The 14745-nt window shown below is 47.0% G+C and overlaps 1 protein-coding gene across 1 annotated transcript; it reads left to right on the top strand.

Annotated features, from left to right (window-relative positions):
* The first annotated feature begins 221 nt into the window (after window positions 1–221).
* Window positions 222–656, top strand: LOC108109347. The gene is made up of 2 exons (XM_041818310.1): window positions 222–269; window positions 330–656. The coding sequence occupies exons 1-2, from the start codon at window positions 222–224 to the stop codon at window positions 654–656; spliced, it is 375 nt and encodes a 124-aa protein (XP_041674244.1).
* Window positions 657–14745: the final 14089 nt, after the last annotated feature.

Genomic DNA, 14745 nt, shown 5'->3' with positions numbered 1-14745 from the left:
GATCAGGAACCCCTTTACAAGTACGAGCCCAATCCCAAAAGCATGAGCACCGGAACAAGATCCACTATTTACACCTGTCTTCTGGACTCAAAGGATAACTTTTAGGGTCTACATGTTCCACTTAAAGATCATTAAAGGTTTTGCCCAATCAACTATTCCCTTTCTAGTTGTCATTATTTCGGCGGAGTTATCAAAATTATCGTTTTTTTTTTTTGGTGGAAATGAAAATAAATTATGGAGTATTTTTGGTCTTAGGATGCCTCTTGATTGTAAGATAACTTGCATGTTGAAAGATATATCTTGTACTGGACAACCCCCCAAATTCCTAGGTTTTGAGCTTGGCTGTTGCTCATGCGGTTCCTGTGCCCGCTCCCCAGCAAATGTCCTTGGAAGTCCCATCAGATTTGCTGTCGAGCGGGTATGATGAACCGCCGGAGATGGAGGGCCTTCTCCCAAAGCCAAAAACAGAGGAAGAGGAAATATTCGACGACAATGAGATTGGTGAAGTCGTTTTGGAGGGATTTGATGAGGGCAGTGGAGAGGACTGTGATAAACTGCCCTACGGACCGACCACGCAGGCAGGAGAAGGCCGCCTGACTCCTGGCTTAGTTTTTGGCGTCCCAATAAGTCTATTGCTTATCCAGCTGCTATCATAACTAAGTGGGTCTAAATAGTATCTTAAAGATTGCTTTTGCTTGACACTAAATCAAGGAAAAGTGTGACTCTTTCCCCATAAGAAAGAGGCGGAGGAGAAAATGCATATTCTGGGGGAACGACATTCTCGGCGCATTGTCATATTCCATCAAAGTTTTCTGCTGTCGCAGTTGGTTTTTGCGTTTTGTGCGTTTCGCGAAGTTGCCAGAACCACAAGCGATGACCTAATTACCTGGGGCTTGGGCACTTGGGCACACATCCACGACACGGGGGTCTTCTTGGGGGCCTGTTCTTGAGTTGGCCGCTTCACGTTTACTGAGTTAGCAAGAAATGCCTCGAATGTTGCAACAGCAGCTCTTCCAGCACTCGTGAGACATACATTTTGGCCATCCAAAATCGAGCGAAGCGAATTTCGCAAATAATTGGAGCAGTTTGCAACGCTCACGTTTTGGGCAAGGTAACACTTGGCCAAGGTAAAGACAGCTCCGATAGTGACATATGTGGAAAAAACACATTGCCACGCCGAACCGATGGGGAAACTCCGAAATCAATACCCAATATCGCTTCCTTATCGGCGGAGAAGGAGGGAGGATGAGAGTGAGTCCTGAAAGCTGATTAGCCACATCGATAAGGCAAATCAACACTCGATAAGCGTCCTGGGACCTGGCCCATACCCGTTCTTATCGCTGACAGGAGGCCATCCGTGTAGGGCTATCCGTGTGTCTGCCTCTGCACTGAGACAAAATGGGTTTGCCTTTATAGAGTCGATTCCTTTGCTACTCAGAATATGTATCCATATTCGTAAGCTGCCTTTTTGCAGATAGGAAAGGCATTTCGGGAAAACTTATTTTCAAGATAATCTTTCCTAACAACACAACGATTTCCCCCGGTGTACAAGGTACAACATTCATTTTCTGAAACCACACATCCTGGCCCGACTCGATTCGCTGATAGGCGATGATAAAATCATAAAGAGATAAATAAATATTGGGCATATCGTTCAATATTAGGTCCTATAAAGGAACGCCTGAAATGTGGCCCACTATCAGTGCGTTTTTCTGGGGGCGTTGACCAGGCCCGTGGTCTCGAGGTCTTATCAGTGGCACTGGGGAGGCGGAAACGGAGAGCCGCAAGTCTGGGACACTGTCCGGCGATGACTTTAAAATCCTCCCGGACTGTCGAGGGGCGGAAGACCCGCAGAGGCTTATCACAAGACCGGGCGACGAGCGTAAATAAAACAATGTACGAGTACAAGGCAGAAGGAAAAGGCGGCGAGGAGGCGAAGGGCAGGAGAAGGCACAGTTTTTCCTCGGCCATGGAAAAGGAAGGAGAAAAACGTGCGATAGGCCAAGGGGCAAATGAGCTGGAGGAAAACGTAGAAGAAAAACAAACCTTTGGCGCTGGCAAAGTGCATTCGCCTCGCCACGAAATGGAAGCAAATGCCAGGAGCCGAGGCCACTCAGAGAAAATATATCTGGAAAATCGGAACATAAAACTAAAACTTCTGTCATTAAGCCTATCTATTATAATATATTTGATGATATGATATTTTATTTTACATTTACTTTTCTAGGTAACAGAAACTTCAACAGGACCATAGGCTTTTCTGTGAGTGTAAGGTGTTGTGGGGCTAGGAAAAGGGAATAGTGGCAAGCTAGAGAGAAGGAAGAAAGAAGGTGGGCAAGTGATAAAGCAAGGAAAAGACAGAAGAGCGCCGCGTAGAATCCATTAGCAGTCGCTTGGAACGGAATGGAGGGAACTCCCGATGGGCGGGGAAATGGGGAAATAGGAAAATGGGGAAAGGCGGCGAGAGGGACGCGTAGCAGGCGGCAAAAAGTGCATGTGAATGGGAATGGAAATGGGTGCATGTGGAGTCCGCCAAGTGGCAACCAAATGCATCCCGACTACTCCTCTTGCTCTGTCTCTGCCTCTTCGTTCTCCTCGCATTTTCTTTTGGTGGAAAGGGTTCAATGCTCGATTTCTTCTTCTTATTCTAGCTGCAGTGGTTGCCATGGGAAAGCCGCGAGTCGGGAAAAACTGTTCGGCAACTGACGCTGAGCAGGATCAACCCCCAATTACGTTCAATTAAAAACTCGAACAAGCTGTTGGGTAATTTGTGAATTCTGCGGGTAGAGTATCCTTTTGATTGCCTTAATTGAGGTCGACACAAATTCAATTCAAGAACTTTCGCCACCGAAAAGAAGTAATCACGGGCTAACACGCGTCCGGCGGCATGTCGTGGCCCGGAAATTATGCAGGATCGACGGACGAAATGTACTCGGAAGTCGGCTGCTGATGATGAGGGCTTGATCAATAGTCCTGGGAACGCAGGGAAGCCAGAAAAAGAATTCTAAGGGGTATATGTAAATACAGAAAATGTAGTCAAAAAGTATATCAACTCGGATCCTGCTCCTTTTAAGTCTTCTATGAGTTTAGAATCACAAGAAAGATACGTTTTTATCGGTTCTTATCGGTTATTTTCCCTTATTGCTGGAATGTTTTTAAATAAAGGTAAATACTTTTCCAGTGATTTAACTCAACCCCTTTTGTAAATGGTTTCGAATACCCCTTGACTGCCTTTCAAACGAATTCACCACCGCGATTGACTCGGAAAATCGATCCTCAATTTGTTTATCTAATAATAAACAGTCATCGAGTTGAGACGATCCTCGACCAAAGTTCAATGATCCCGGGCAAGAGAAAAACCTCAAGGAAAATGGAAACGAACAAAGAGAACGCCAAACAATGACGAGATAGACAAAGGAAAAGAGAAGAGGAAAAGGTCTGAAGATAGGCAGCAGAATGCTGAAGAGGAAAAGGCAGAAGGGCTGAAAGTCAATGAGCAGCAAAGACAATGGGCCTGATGAGGCAAAAAAGGACGCTCGCCACTCACGTGGGCCGAATGCTGATCCTCGAGATGTGCGTGCTGAGATACGCGTGTGTTCCAGGAATAGCAAACAGGCCACGTCCATGTCCACGCCCACGCCTCCGCCCTTCTCGAGGAACCCGATCCCGCAGGAATCCCAATCCCGACTCTAGTTGGTGTTGAGTAATTTGTGCGCTGCTGCGATAAAAATCTGTTAAGCGGTTACCAAACATAAACAGACTCCAGGGGTTGAAAAGATTAGTTTGTCACTCGGAAAAACCAGAGATGCTTTCTGAAGTTATTGTTGATTTCTACAGAAGATTGGCAGATGAGGATATGTTATGGAAATGATATTCAGTTTATTTTCCAAAACCACTTTGAATAATCATTCGATTCAAGCACTAATGTCAGAAACTAAGGGAAACCCATCTACCCTTGCTAATAGATTTCTTCGTGGAATTCTTGATTTTTTCAAGTGTGGGCTTTACTTAACCCCTAGTGCGCGGGGGTGTGCGATCGGTAGCTCCTTCTGGACGAATGCAGGCGGTCTATTTTCGGTTGCAGATTCGGGAAATCGGGGCACTTAAGGCTTTATGTGGGTCCTTCCCGGGGGTTGCGATAGCTTGGCGACCTTTGCCTGTTTTGGGGGTAAGTTCCTCGCGGCTATTTGTGTACTCCTGCATGGCAGTGCAGGGGTTTGTCAATCTTCATTATCCATAACTGCATAAGCCCGCAGATCGCAGGCAGCTCCTTCTGCCAGGACTATTGCTGGCCATTGAAAGTTCCCACATGGCCGTCAATGGAACTTCGTGAGTGCCTAATGAAGCGTCAAAGATTAATTGACTTTTCGGGACTCGAGAAGGAAGAGGAGATTTTCTTCCTCGTTTTCAATTAATTTACCATTAGGATGCCAATCAGACCTGCCAGATCTGGCCTGAAAATAGAAATAGAACTCCCATATTTTCCGCCTCTATTTTTATGCAAATCAGCCAGGTAAGGAGAGCGCTCTGAGGAGCGAATTCCTGTTCCTTTGTCTATCCACAAATTGCCGACAGATACATGCACATACTCGTACAGCGCAGCCAGGCAAATTGCATTTTTATCTATTTTCTATTTTTACTTGGAAAATGCCAGCATCGAGGCAACTGCAGCTGAGCGCGCGGAGGATTATAAGGCCCATCATCGGCGTCGCCGCTTCCTTCCTGCCTTGCTGCTGCCGCCGCCCAAATAGCTGTAATAATAAAGCCGATCTCTCCCCAGTCTTTGCTTTCTGTAGGATGCGACAAGAAAAGCAGGAAAAACTCCTTGGCCGCTCACACAGATACACACTGCAGTCGGGCGCCCAGTTGTCGTTGTCCTATTCCGAAGAGCGGAGACCGTTCTCCCCAGACATCCCAAGATAGAGTTGCCGCGCTGGAGGTTTTCCCGCCAGATCTGCCTCTAAAGGAGCTAAGGCCATAGGCTTGCGTTTCCCTGAGAGAACAATATTTTATACATTTTAGTAGTATTACTAACTATCTTATATATACTCGTATTGGTATATATAGATACATTAACACAAACCAGTATATAAATTTATCTCTGAAGTTTAAAGTAAGAACTAGATTTTTTAGCTCTAATAGTCCTTTTGGAAAATAGGCTGCTGGCATCTCCGCTGCCTGCTCCGCTGCCTGCTCCGCTGCTTGAGGAGCTGCCTGGCCGAGTTCAATGAACCCCCGTCACCTCTTGGCGCAGCGCATTGCCTATGCCTCCGCCTCGTCCGAAGTCGGCGACGACTGCAACTGCGGCGCAGGCAGAGCCACACAATCCTTTTTCTTTGGGCTTTTCTCGTTGCACCCTTCACTTGATCTCTGCTGATCTCTGCCTGCCTCTCCGCCCAGCTGGGTGCGGAATGTGGTCGTGGCTGCCCCATGTTGCCGATGCTGCCTCTGCCCAAAGGAGCCGCGCAGGAGTTCTCAAGGGTTCCAGTGCGATTCGAATCGGTTTTTGTTTGGGGGCTTTGGATTTCACTTCGTGTGGGGAAATGTAAACACCGCCGTCATCATAATCGCTGTCAGCCTCTCCAAGGCAGGCTGCCTGCCTTAGCGGTGGTGGTGGTGGTGGCAGTGGCGTTGGGGCAGGGGTATGTATCCCTTTCGCTCCTCATTTTTTCGTCGGAATGCCCCGCTCGCTTGTTTACTCAAATGTATATTTGATCTTCAGCTGGGGTAATTTCCTCGTCTCTGCCCCTCGCGCTATCTCGCCGGATTTCGAAACTGAAGTGCACTTGTGTTTATCTGTAAAGGATTTTCAAGGAATCACCCAGAGCTGTTTTTTGCTGATCCCATGGCATTTCTGGGCACTGGGGGACCACTTTTCCACGAGGTACAGTTGTGCTCAGATAAGAGGGATGTCGATTGGTTCCTTAAGCAGAGATAAGCTGATTTATATAGTAATCAAATTTAATTTGAAATAATTTATTTCCTTTTCAAAATCATTACTTTCTCAGTTTTTAAATGGACATTAATGCTTGTACATATGTGAAATCTACAAGATGAGTGAATCATCCTACGTACTAAGAACTGAAATCAGTTTAAAATCCTTTGTTTCCCCTTCCTCCGACTACTCAATCTATATATAGAAGAAAAAAGTAGAGAAGGATTGGCTTTTATGATTACGTTCCTCGACCTCAAATCAACGATCCTTTACCCAAATACCAAGTCAAGAATGACAGAGCTCTTCTCAAAGGAAGCATCTCCGGCTGGAGGTCCCAAGGCACCCCAAGTACAGTCACCGCAAAGAGTGGACCGAAAGGATCGGCCAGTCCACTCCACACTCATACGAACAAGAGTCAGCCGAGGGAAGGAGAACAAACAAATCACCAAATCAAGGGGAAATGAGGGGCCGGGGGTCTTCTGGGGACAGGAGTCCTCCAGCCTACACACACGTACACGATTGGCGATTATTCATGACTTTATGGACTGGGTAGCAGGACATTAAAATTGCTTTTACGCCAACTCATCGGCCAGAGGATCAAACTGGTTCTCGGGCGCTTTGTATGCCACTCACAGTCATCGGACTCAGTCCTCACTGCAAAGTCAACAGTCCTCAGTCCTCAGTCCACAGTCCTCAGCCGCTCCTTGGAAGTTGGAATCTGGTGAAACCAGTTTGCTCCGCTGCGGTCTCGCACTCCTCTACCTGTTGAGCCCCGCGGATCCCACGAAAAAAGGGATACATCGCATCTGAGAGATATGTTTATCCAGTCGGCCTTTGTGTGAGTGGTTATTGGTATCTGTATCCGTGTCTGTGTGCTTGCCTTTTGACGCAATCGCAATCCTTTCGTCCTCGCCACCATCGCTTCATCGCTTCTTGCGGCTCGTTACTTGTGTCGTCTTGAAATGGGGGTTCCATTTTCGAATATTCGGGTTTTCGGTTTTTCGGGTTTCGCTTTGTTTTCCTTGGGATTTTTGTATTGTGTTTACTTTTGGGTCTTTGTACAGTTTCGAAAGTTGGCAGGGAGTGGAAGCCTGGATGCCCTGAGGTGGTCTGAAATTGGAGCAAGGAGTCATGGCAGTCAACTGACTGACTGACGGGTCAGAGGAGGGTGCACTGTGGAATGACTTTTAATGATTGAATGAGATACTTTTATAATATGGAACACTTATTACTAAATAAGAAAACCATATAGGACAAGGTACAAGTGAAAAGTCAAAATTTGAATCGCTGAAGGACTGGCAGAGATCCCTAACTCGATCCCACGTGAAGCTCTGCTGAATCTGCATTCTAGTCCCCTTTCCACATCCAAGGAATTCGTCAACTCTCTCTGTGGATGGATGGTGACTCCGCGACTCCGTGCTGTGCATAATAAGGGAAATGAGACTTCTTCTTCGCTTCATAACGCGCATAAAAAGTTCCTCTTTTTGCGAAGTAGGCTTAGGCATGGCTCTGGGTATGGGAAGGGGTCTTGGTTTCGGTCTGGGACTTGTTCTAGAACTGCAACTGGAGCTGGCACTGGCACTGGGACTAAAGCTGGCCCTCTCTGCCTCCCAAGCGGTGACGGAGAAAGGCACTTGAACTGCACTCTTTTTCCTTCATTCCTAATTTTTTGCTGCCCTGTGTCTTCTTTGGCCTTTGCATTGTTACGGGAAATTTGTGCGCATGCGCAAATGCGATCAAGAGCAAGAAGTGGAGGCCAGGGAGAATGCCCCTCGACCACAGCAGGAAAAACAGAGCAAAAGGCCGCGCAGAAATGTAGGAAAATATTGTGTGAAAAGTCGGTTCGGATGGGTGGATAGGTGGATGGATGGTGGCTGCTGGCTGGTGGCCGGCCAGAGAGTTGAATGCCCGACTCATTCCAGAGGAGGTGACGTTCGGTTAATGAAGGGTTTTGCGAGGTCGTCGCTTTCCCTGCCTTTACATTTTCCTACTCCTCTGTTTTCGGTAAGTGGGAAACCAAGCCAAAGCCAAAGCCGAAGCCTCACCTGTCGGGTGGCCAAGTTCTCAGGATCGCCGCCTGGGAAAGCACTTAAATGGTTATTCATGCCCAGCTTAGCTTTTCCTCTGGCCAAGGAAATTGTCTCTGTCTCCCGATCTGTCCATTGCGGTTTTCCGCGGGCCTCTCAGTTTGGCTGCAGGAAGCTGTGGCAACCGCAATCTTGGCCTGGCCCGTATACGTAATTCGCCCGACCAAGAAGGAACTCGCGCTCAAACCACATTTGCGAGTGGGTCTAGGCGATGCGATGTCAGGCATCTGTTGCAGTTGCTGTTGCAAATTGCTGAAGGAAACGCACGAGTGCCGCAGGAGAGAGTTGGCAGCAGCAGCAGCAACATTGCACAGAGAAGAACTTCAAATGGTTTTCAAATCCCAATCAGTTTGGTTTTTTATTCACTAATAGAAATACATTCTCCTACTATCTCTAACTATTAGTGAGACATATAGCTTGGAATTATATAATTTATAGTACAAGAGTATATTTTCGCTCAGTGCAGCGACAGTTGCTCTCTTTTGGTTCATTCAACCCAACAGCCACGAGAGCCTTCCAGCTGGGGATAGCTATGGGTAGAGCTGCATAGATGGATGAATGGCTGGATGTGTGGATGGACTGATGGTTCTGTTTAGCCGCTCGCTTTCTAGCTGCTTGGCTGACTCCAGTGGGCAGAGCAGTCGCCAGTGGAGCTGCAGCTGAAGTGCAACTGGGAGGTAGAGTTCGATATGACCACACCACATGCCAGCAGAACCAGAGAGGACTTGGATATACCAGTGGCCCCCTGTTTTGGCCTCGAATTGCAAAAGCCGAAAGCATGTTTTACAAATGGATTTCATGTTCAGTGCGTTATGTTTCTCGGAAAGGATTTCTTGTCATGGCCATGTCTGGTCGTCCGTCGTCGGTCGTCGATCGTCGTCTTGGCTGGCCGCTTGCGAAATTAACTCAAATGAAATGAAATGCGACAAAGGCCGTAAAAGTGCGGCATTCAAATGGCCACCGAGTCGTTGACACGCCGCTTCCCAAGAGCTAAGTTCATCTGCGGGCGGAAAAGGGCCAGATCTTCTTCGCAGGAACCCCACACACTCTCAGGTCCTGCCAGTTCACCTCGGTGGTCAGTTTGTAATCTGCGCCACATCCAGGTCAAATGCATGTCAAAGCCATTAAAATGAAACGAAGTCGAGTATCTGGCTCCTGAATCTCGAGGCCTTCTCTTGCTTCGGGGAAGGGCCGCGGGAACCCAACACAAGGAGTGCGCAATAAAACGCAATCAAAACTGAAGAAACAATCGTTTTATGGCTTTCCCACAAAAAATTCGTCCAGAAAATGTTTTATGTATCAGGAAACTGCAAAGGGTTAATGACTAGGGACCTCTTACGAGCTCGCTGCTGGTCGAATATTTCAAAGGAAATGTTTCCAAAACCGATCTAAAGATAAGAAGGAGTGAGGCCTTAAAAGAAACATACATCATAGGACTAAGGAACTGAGTTTTATTGAAGATAACTGGTGTTGGAATGCTTTTCCTTAATTTCCTTTCAACTTATGAACGTTTGACTTTGTTTTAATATTTACCAGCCTTCTTAATGATTTACCTTGAAATACATTCTTACCTTAACAAGCCCCTTTCCTCGAGAATCAAAACATCTTGATGCCTTAATGCGATCCTTCTGGAAACCCCTTCATGTACTATACACTTTCGAACCCCTTTCCCGCCTTAGGGCAACGAAACGCACTGTATGCAAATTAAAGAGAGCGGCATCAGAAATTCAACTCCCGTTCCGAAGGATTGATCGCCCCAGCCCGTCGGATGACATATCATTTAGCAAATTGAAAATATTTTTCGGTTGGCAATTCGCACGTTACAATTACCTCTTTCTTCTCGGGCACCCCGACCGGCCGCTGCCGCTTTGGCACCCCCTAAGCCCCCGAAGCGGAGCGAAAGGGATCGCGTTTATTGTTTTTGCCATCTCGAGCTGCTTTTTCTGGGCTGGGCCCACTGCACACACATTGGAATGCAAATCAAAAGGGGAATTGGGGAGGGGAAGGCTATAAAAGTATCCTCTGACACACACACACACACACACACTCGAACACTCACGCGCAACGAGAGAAACGGCAGAAAATAAATAACTTCGCCGAGGTCCCCCTTCGCGGCATTTGCCAATGGATACACACGGCTGACTCTGACAGCGATCCTCGAGGTCTGGACTCCGAAGCCGTCCCAACTCATCCCGTCCCAGGCCAAGGCGAAGGCGAAGGCAGTACCAGTACCCTGCACCCTGTGGCGGACCAATTGTGCCAGGCGGCACGTCCTCGCCTGGGTAGTATTCTCTCTGCTCCCTACTCCCTGCCTGGCACTCCCTACTCCCCACTATCCGGGACCCTGCAAGTGCTTGGGATTTCATACATGCATGCCATGGCCTTGTGCACTGAGAGAAATATTATGTGCTTAGTACTTAGAGTCTAAAAAATAATGCTTCATGTTGGTAGAAGTATGCATATTTGTAACATCTCAAAGTTAAATATTTTTATTAGCAAAGAAATTTTAAACATTTTTTCGAGTGCACCTACCCCACTCCTTGAAGCCCCTCCGAATCAGCGAATCCCCGACAGAGTGGCTTAAAGTGGCGCAACAGATAATGAAAGTCAACGTCTGTGCAAGGGTACAGGATACGCTGTTTGCTCACCTCGCCCCGCAGCCCTTGCTTCGCCTCCTTTCTGCTGCCTGGCTCTTCGGCTTTATTTTTCTCTCTGCGTTTTCTTTGCCGCTGGTAAATATCGAAACATCGGGGGCAGAGATACCAGACAAAGAGCTGGCTTTGTGCTCGGTGCCCCAAGGGGTGGAACGGGACGGAGCATCTTAAGGCCTCGCTGTAATTTCCTGCAATCTCGCCTGTTTTCCCATTTGCCGGTAATTACATTCAAGTCCTGCCACAGTACAGTCGCTTCTCACACATTGCCCCACCGTTCGAGTTATTTGCTTGTAACTCCCAGTAAATCAGCCAGGTGTTTGTGTCAACTTGCACGTCTATTTGAAGAGGATCGAGGATCGAGGATCTCCGAGACGGAGCAGCAACCCTCAACTCCTATCTAAATACGTCTGCGATTGATCCTTGCTGCAGGGCGAAGGATCGAATCGGAACGTGGGAAGAATGGAGTAACGAAAAAGTCGATCCCCCTTTCGAGAGGCGAGGGAATGAGTTTGGTTTTGTATCTGAAAGAGTTGCGTTCCGAAGGATACCAGAGCCGAAGTCAAGGGCCATTAAGCCGGGAGCCAGAAGAAGAAATCAAAATAAAAATTTAATTTCGAATTTGTTTTCCCCGCACAACCCCTTCTCTTCTCTTCTCGAGCAACAGATCATGGGAAATATTTTCGTAGATTGCCCCGAAACCAGTCGAACGAGCCCTGTGATTGCAGGCTGACTCGTTGAGGGAGGGTGAAAGTGGCTCGCTTGGCCGGACAACTTGTTGGCTGATTAGGGTCAGGATAATGGCCAGGATCTTGGGCAGCTACAGGTGCAAGGTCCTGCGAGACGGGGGTTGCGGCCAACGAGCGTGAAAATTATGCAACTTTCTGTGGGAAGCAGCTCACCAGGGCAACCGATTCGGCGTTTCATGGTAATTTCACGGATCTCATGGTCCTGACTACTGGACTCACGCAACCTACTCGGTTCACACGGGGGTCAGCGCATGCCCAAAGTGCCCTGTCACATCCGATGCTAAGGGGACAGCGAGGGAATGGCGGGGCGAAACGGGATGGCGACATTTCCGGATTTGAGAGTCCAAAAAGGGCCAGCTCCACGCCAGCCAGAGTGTCATTAGATAAAATACACTCGAACAAAAAATCAACAAGTTGTTTTTTTAATAATGTATTTTCTGACGTATCATAACTCTCCTTACAAACTGGTTAAACTAGAGAAGTAATATTAGGAAGTATTTGAGAAGTATCTTAGAGAGTACACAGCTAGAAAGATATTTTTCCCAGTGTTTCGGCATTAGAAGCCGTTGACGGTTGCCGCTGATTGTGGACTGTGTGCGGAAGTTCCCACCAGACGGTGATTATGACGCAACACAATTTTTGGGACAGTTGCAGGTGATTGGAGCTGGAAGCTGGTCCGCAGATCTGTCCGCTTTCGAGCCCACGATGACGTTCGCATGGGACGCTAATTAAAAAGGAATTTCTTGGCTTCGTGTCTCCGCTTTTTTGTGGCTTACAGCCCGGCAGCGGCAATTAGAAATGGGTAAAGGAGAAAGGGGAGAGGGGCGTTCAATCAGGAGAGTGCTAATTTAGTAATCACAAGTGAGTTGCCAGCCGGACAGCGACGAACACAGCCTAGAAAGTATCTCTGAGAACCGGTTGGCAGGGGTCCTCAGAAGCAATAAGTTCTACGAGTATACGAGTGTATGACTGCTGCCACGCCCTTTCGCTGCCCTCTCTAACGGTGTAAAGGTGTGAAATTGTTGTTGCCCTTGATTGGATATCTGTGTTGGATCAGGTGGCACTGCGGCGATCGCAGCTTGACGTCGTGAGATCACAATTGATCCTCCCCAAGCCAACTGAGATGGAATCAACGGACCCAAAATCTTATGAAGATCCCCAGCTAGGGTTCGGGATAAGTCGATAATTTAGAAATCTTTTGTCCGCCTGTTGTATTTACTGGATTTTTCCCGGGGAAAAGCTGTGTGTCTGCTGCGATCCTCAGTAACCAGTCATCATCAGGTGGTAGCTGCCTTTTTCCATTTTCCAGACACTCTTTTGTATTTGCTTTTCTTGTGTGTGAAAAGTCATTTTTCCTGTACAGCAATTAATGGGGGAAACATTGTATGCTTGCGTGAGGGTTCCTTGGGGATTTTATCTTTATGTTACTAGGTGTATCCTATGGCGAAGTGTTTTGATCATTAAAAATGCTTTGCTTACCTTAGGTGAATAGAGTTATAATAAGAATAGATTAAAGTTAGTTTTATCTCTTAATAAGATCCAAGTTTCCTTTGGATAATCCATGTGAAGAGAGGATAATCTGCAGCCCTGATCCCTTCAAAGATGGATGGTAGATCCACAATCCATCGCTCATTTACAGGGACCCTTGTTGCTGGACTTGTCCAAAAGTCACATGCTGAAGAGCGGACAAACTTTGGGCTGGCAAACAAGCATTAATATTCCTCAAAATGGGACAAGGGAATCCTAAACTAATTTACAACACGTGTAATCGCCCGGAGGTCGCTGACCGAGCGCGTTCTCATTCTCTGGCCATTCTCGTTCCTGTTCCAGGCCAAAGGCAAACATCTTTTCTAGCCGCCTAGATTGACAATCGAGATTGAAACGCACACATGCCCGCTTCGAAGACACACAGATACGAAACGTATCTGTGGAACAAAGAGCAGCGGAGCGTGAAAAGGTAAGGAATCGCTGCCGAAGAGCCGAAGAGAATGATAGCGAGGAGGAGAGGGAGAAAGGAGCCTACGGACAAATAGAAGCACGAAACCCAGTAAAACGAAACTGAGAGAATGGAATTGTAAATAGCAATAAGTACAGAAGAAAGGGTGGGGGGATCACGGGTCGCGGGGGTTTCGGCTAGGGATCGGAATAGGGTAGCGTCATAAATAATATTGTTTACACAAATGGTTCACGGCGATGAGAGCGACTCCTGTTCGACGGCCGAAACGAAGACTCCATCTTTTCCGCCTTTTGGGCCTTTATTTTGGGTCAACGGATACGACTCTGAGCTGTCCTACGCATCCCGGCTAAAAATAGCCGCGATGAGCTCAAGTCGTCGTGTTTACGCGAAAAATGGTAACCACGAAAAAGTTCCATGGCCATCAAGGAGGAGGAACGAAGTTCCAGCTAAGTCTAATGCTAGTGAACTGAGAAAAATTATAGTTCTTTAAAATTCATCGAAGAGATCTGCCCAGCTTTATCACAGGAATTACTTAAGCATTACTAATACTTTCGTTATCAACATTTGATTTTCAAATTTACAAACATTTAACAGAGTTCAGATCAAAAATAAAGACAGGAAGTCCGTGAACAGGAAATGCCTTAGTTTTGGCGGTAAAAACTAATTATAGAAAATAGCAGATTAGAAATATATTTGACTAATTTTTGTAACCCAAAAGTTATGTTTGTTAAATAATGAACATGAATAGAAGGACGAGATAGATGTTACTACAACTTATATTAAGATATCCATTTTTTGAGTTCAAGTCTTTTTATAGTATCAGGTGGCCACTACATATTATTCCTTGAAAGAAACAAATTTGCTCCTCGAAGTCTTGAAAACCTTTCTTTTTTGGAAGTGTAAAGGCATGAGGCGAGTGCGTGCCTTTAAGGGGGCCGAGGAGTGGGTCAGGGCAGGCGCTGTAAAAGGGGAGCAGGCTTAAAGCCAAAACAACAACAGGTAGAAATCAAATAGAAAACGGAATAGACAAAGAGACAAGGCGAGAGGAGGAAATAGCGAGGGCAGTGCTGCGGCAGAGCAGCAGCAGCATAACTAGCAGCAGGCACTCACACAGATACAAACGCACACACATACGAGCCTAGACAGGCGAACATACAGATATATATGGACACATGGACACACGGTCACATGGACACACACGAGCGGAGAGCTCAGTTTGCCTATGTGCCAAGGCATTTCGAGTTTCATTTTATGTTTTGACCCCTTTTAAGTTCAAGAACCCTTTTCCTCACAACATCACAACCACACATGCGCAGGGCTGCCCTCTCTTTCGCTCTCGTCCGCTCTATTGCTCTCCAGCGCCTGC

Source organism: Drosophila eugracilis, unplaced genomic scaffold (assembly GCF_018153835.1).
Source record: "Drosophila eugracilis isolate 14026-0451.02 unplaced genomic scaffold, ASM1815383v1 contig_1101, whole genome shotgun sequence".
Lineage (NCBI taxonomy): Eukaryota > Metazoa > Arthropoda > Insecta > Diptera > Drosophilidae > Drosophila > Drosophila eugracilis.
This window is presented reverse-complemented; position numbering and strand designations above follow the sequence as displayed.

Coding starts and splice junctions, on each gene's coding strand:
- LOC108109347 (XM_041818310.1), top strand. CDS start 222: ATGAAAATAAATTATGGAGTATTTTTGGTCTTAGGATGCCTCTTGATT. Junction 270..329: donor TCTTAGGATGCCTCTTGATT/GTAAGATAACTT, acceptor CCAAATTCCTAG/GTTTTGAGCTTGGCTGTTGC.